The sequence below is a fragment of the Cinclus cinclus genome, chromosome 15, assembly GCF_963662255.1.
Source record: "Cinclus cinclus chromosome 15, bCinCin1.1, whole genome shotgun sequence".
Classification (NCBI taxonomy): domain Eukaryota; kingdom Metazoa; phylum Chordata; class Aves; order Passeriformes; family Cinclidae; genus Cinclus; species Cinclus cinclus.
This window is the reverse complement of record NC_085060.1, coordinates 14,705,646-14,710,871: the sequence shown is the minus strand read 5'-3', so window position 1 is coordinate 14,710,871 and position 5,226 is coordinate 14,705,646. Positions and strand designations below refer to the sequence as shown.

Here is a 5,226-nt window from a genome sequence, read left to right as displayed (position 1 = left end):
ACAGACAGAACTTTACCAGTATAAAATAGTTTTTCAAATGCCACTGCCAAGGATTTGTTTTAATTCACCTAAAAATAGAGCAGTCCTGGGCTTTTGGAGTTTTATCCTGACTCTGTTTGTTGTGCATTAAAGCAGCTCTGATCAATAACAAATTAGCAATAGAAAGTGAGCCCGTTCTGCTGAATTTTCACCTCCTTTCTCATTCTCTTGCCTTGGTTTTCAAGACCAATTTAATCAAAATAGTTGTACCTCTTACAGCTTTTGTTATCTGTGGGGCAGATCCTGGGCTCTGACGCTGCCTGACTTAAGCAGTCAAATCTTTCACTGGGATCAGTGGAAATTTTGGATACACAAAATGAGTCTGCTCTTGGTAGGGGCATTTCCTACTCACCAGTGCAAACCAGTACTCTGGGGAGGGGAGTGACCCCAAGTCTCTGACTGACCTGAGGAATGATAGCAGAGCTCACACCACCAAGAAATGACCCATCAATGTGTATTTTCAAAGGTGCTACAAATAAATGTTGCTGGAACTGCATGGATAAAATCAAGGGATGATTGACTTCGACATACCCAGAGCACTGTCCCTTCGAACATCAGGCATTTCTACAGAGAGGTATTTCACTGGCTTCAGTTTTCATGGACACCATTTGCATTTTGCTTAAGAATTTTTTGTTTGTTTGTTTGTTTTAGAACCCAGAACTTAGTGCATTTTGTTTTTATAAAATTAGAATAATTTATATCCTTCTCTTTTCATTGCAAAAAAATACAGCCCAAACACACGTCAAGGTATAAACACTTCACGAATGACAGACGCTTCACTTATTTCACCTGCTTGATGGTGAGTTAGACATTGATCAACCAAACAACTTTGGCAACTTGCACAAAAATATGTCCTTAACTCAAAAGTGCTGATAAAACTCGCTTTAATGAGGCCTTTATTAAGGAGAGAACTGGAAAGAGAGGAGTGGAGAGTGCTTGGAGGTCAGATCATTCCTACACCATCCCGCTCTGTAGCTGTATGTGGAAAGGGTAAGGCTGGTAGAACACAGGGGGTTGTCCATGAGCAATGTAGTAGCTGCTGAAGTTTCTGTCACTGATATAGGGAGCAGGCTGATAGTAGCACGTGACATTGGCCGCGTTGGGGATGATGTTTTGCTCTCCGAGCACTTTCAAAGCCAGAATTGTGATCATATTGAGGGTTTGCCTTCGCTCGTGCCCCATGAGGCAGACCGTGCTCTTGTTCACCACCCCACGCAGGGTCATCAAGTAGTCATACTTGCTCTTCTCCTCCCCGATGAAGTGGTTGCGCAGGTAGGACTCGATTTTCCTCTGCTGCTCGGCAACGTCGGGAAAATCAATGAAGAACCTGGAGCACATGTAACGTTCCAGAGATTTAATTTCAGCCTCATCCGCCGGCTTAAAGTCACGGACCAGGAGGTTGCTGTACTTCAGGAGGCCGCCCCCCCTGATCTCCTCTGGGTTCCGGGTGGAGATCAGTTTGTACCTCAGGTGGTCCATGGCTTGGTTGAAGTCCCCGTACATGCTCTCGGCGATGACGGCGGGGTGACAGTCCTGTGTCAGGGGCCGGTCTGAGGCTCTGTAGATGGCCAGGATGGAGTCCAGGATGATCTGGAAGGAGTCCACGCTGAACTCGAACTGCCGCCGCAGCGAGCTGACGAACTTCAGCTCCACGTTCTTGCCGCTGTTGTTGGACAGCGAGATGAGGCTCCAGCGGTCGTGGTCGGTGGAGACTTTGACCATCTTCTGCACGTAGGCATCTTTCATGGTCTGAGCTGTGATTTTTTGCTTGTTAACACATTTTGGCAAGAAGTCCAACAGGCAATTGAGAACTGCTTCCTTAACGACCTGGAACTCAAACTCACTGGGAAGCTCCACTCCAAAAATGATGTCCAGGTCCTTGTAACTGGTGCCATTGTGCTTCACCAGGATGTGACTGGCAGTGGAACCGTTCAGGCGGATGTCCCTGACATGGATCTGCTTCTCAATAAGCTGCTCCTTTACCATATGGATTATATGCTTTGGCTTTACCTCCAGGGTTGGAAAATTTCCTCTCCCATGAATAGGTATAGCCTCAGTTAAAACCTGATCCAGGACTTTAATCTGATCCCATGTGAGATAACTGAATCTGTGGTCCGAGTCCTCAGTCATTGTGGTATCAGTTGGCTAAACAGGGAGAAACAGGAATTAGAGACAAATGTTAGAACTTCCTGGAACAGCAGAGAGGACATTTCACTTGGTTATACCAAACTTCCTCCCTCAGTGTAGTGACAGAGCTGTTCATTTTAGAGACACAACCCCAGTTAACGGTCTGAGTCAACCACTGCACTTGTCGCAGGCTTTTAATTGAATTTTAATGTACTCAGGTTTTAATCCTGCTGAGAAGCCACCACGTTATTGTATAATCCATGACTCAAAGTAAATGCAGAAAAACATATAGACCCAATTTAAAACTACTCAAAGGTTAATAACATGAAGCACTTGGTGGTTTTAATGGAACTCCAAATAAATTTCACCATGAAGAGCTAAAATGAGCAAAATTAGCAAAATTGTTCTATCTGCCCTGCCTAGACATTTCCCTTGATCTTCAGTGATTTGAATATTTCAAAGTACTTAAAGACCAGGACATTTTTTTTTGTGAAAACCAGGAATGTTGCCACCTGCTCCCTGTTTTTATCCAGCCATATGGCTTGGATGAACTTTGGTCTCTGTGGATCATCTAAACATACGCATCCTTTAATATCACTTGTGGTTTAAGGACTGGATATCTGATAATTGCCAAGCTGTTTCCATGATGTTTCTGGGGAAGATATTTCCCTTCTAAGCCACAAGCCATGTTTTACATTGATGTGTTAATGCTGCAAGTCATGGTTTGCAGATCTGGTGAGAAAGCCCCATCCAGTCTTGTGGAAAAAGGACCTCAGGAAAGCCCATAAAGAAGCACCTACAGAACACATGGGATAAAGCTCAGCTTCGGGAATTTCTCAGTTTAAAATGGTATCTTGACATCATAGCATCACATTTAGCAGGGAGATGAGACACTCACGTGAGATCTACCACAGTGAGGCACCAGCTGGGTGGAAGAAGAGCCTTTGGGAACCTGCCTGCACCCTAAAACATCCAAAACACCCCCAAGTGTTTCTGCAGCCAGATGGCTCAAACATATTCTTTCAGCCAAAGCTCAAAAATAAAAATAATGTAAAATCATAGTAAGTAACACTACTGAAAACTCCCCACTGCTGTTTCTTAACCAGTGGTGACTCCATATGTACGCTGTCATATTCCCTTGTCTTCAGATTCCACGTTCTGGAATATTTTAATAATTCCAAGTAACTTGTGATCTGCCAAATGGCTTGGGAATATGGCAGAGCTCTATTTCACATACTTCTGCTGGAATTTCAGCTCCTATTAAACTGATCAGGAGCATATGCAATTCCAAGCACCTTCCTGGCCTCATGACAAAGAATGGGACTAGCCAGATGTTTGAAGCTGAAGGAATGCTTTAAAAGTTGCCTAAAACAGGACTGAAGTTGGGAAATAACTGACAGTGTGAAGGTCTTGGCTTCAACCACGTAGCTCCTGGCATTGTATACACAGTGTATAATTCCACACCTGTAACAGGTATGTTTCCAGGTGTATTCAGAAATATCCACGTTTTTCCTGCAGGCATTTAGAGGACACAACATTTGAACTGAAAAGGAGAGAAACTGCCCTCCACAGCACTGCCAATTTGACATGCTAATGATTTCACCACTAAATATTCATTAGAATTCCCTGCTTATTCCTCTAAAACTACAGCTAGGCATCCTTCAGAGCCTTTATGACAACTCAGTACAAGTCTATCCTAAAAGCCAGCTTTTACAGAGAGCTACTGTTAATTCTGGAAGTGGGACAACCTTGGGTGGAGGCAGCTTGGAAGGAGAGGGTTTTGATCTAATGTTTTTGCCGCCATGTTGTCACCAGAGTCATTCATAGAATCACAGAATTAAGGTTAGAAAATACTTCCAAGATCATCAAGTCCAGATTTTTATGTCAGATTATGGTGAAATTATCAGCCCAAATGATCCCCTAGCAAACTTCAAATTGTCAGAATTGTTGTCTAAGCAGTAGTTTTTATTATGGCATTTGTTTGGTACTGCAAAACTTTGACCTTTCTGAGGCTGATGCTGTGATGTGAAGAAAAAAAAAGGGAGTAGAGAAGGGAATGTTGAAATTCAATCCTCTTTTAGCAGAGGGACCCTCTTCAAACACTTGGAAAGTCAAAAGATGGACATATCCCTAAATAAGCTTAGAAATCCTTCCTTTATTGCTACATGTTTTCAGGTATTTCAGACTTATTGCAATATGCTGGGTTTTGAAATTGAAAGGAGAAGGTAATGTCAGTAAATCTCTCTTTTGTGTTCAAGAGGCATCCCTCAAAATGTCATTTCTCTGAAGTGATTCCTGGAGAATCTGGGGAGGCTTTGGGAGCTCAGTCTCACCATTAATGTTTTATGATAAATATTAAAGAATTATGTGCTGAAATGACACCTTCAACTCTGACAAGTGAGGAAAATGTACTAGGAAAAATCCCCTGGAATTCAGTTTTCAAAAATATAATTAATTTGCAGTTAAGCCTAAACAAACATTAGTAGTAGTATTTTTTTATTATTTACTAATTTGCTACTGGTTTGCAACCCAATACTTTAACCCCGCACTCTCCTAGAAGGATTTTATCTTGTTATTTTCTTCAATCTTGCCTGGCAACAAGAACAATTTCCAGGCATTTTATAGTCATTAGGAACCTGATTTCTCAAAGCAGTGGCAAATTTGTTTACTGAGGTGCTCAGGTTAATGCCAGGAGTTATTATTAATGTAATTAACCTCAGTTACAATACATCAGCAGCAACATTGAGGTTGTAATTAGTCAAAGTGTTTTTTAAAACAAGAGATCCTGGGATGAAAGGAAGGAAGGAAATTCCCTGCATGTGACCACAGCACTTGGATGAAGCCAAGCACAAGAGAGTGTACTGAGCTGGTTAATTGGAAAAGGGGCTGGAAAATCACTTTATTCCTTGGCAACTGGTGCTGTTTGCAGTGGAGGATGATCGATTTACATGGGAAGAGAGTGGTAGGACAGGGCAGTGGTTTTAAAGTAAAAGAGGGGAGGTTTAGATTAAAATTAGAGAGAAATTCCTCCCTGTGAGGGTGCTGAGGCCCTGGCAGATT

The 5,226-nt window shown here is 42.4% G+C and overlaps 1 protein-coding gene across 1 annotated transcript; it reads right to left on the bottom strand.

Annotated features, from left to right (window-relative positions):
- Positions 1-993: 993 nt before the first annotated feature.
- On the bottom strand, positions 994-2,169 carry TENT5D (terminal nucleotidyltransferase 5D). The gene has a single exon (XM_062502989.1). It carries the CDS (start codon positions 2,167-2,169, stop codon positions 994-996), a length of 1,176 nt encoding a protein of 391 aa, XP_062358973.1.
- Between the last annotated feature and the right edge of the window lie 3,057 nt (positions 2,170-5,226).

What these genes read in the sequence shown, in the direction of transcription:
- TENT5D (XM_062502989.1), bottom strand. Translation starts at nt 2,169, where the DNA reads ATGACTGAGGACTCGGACCACAGATTCAGTTATCTCACATGGGATCAG.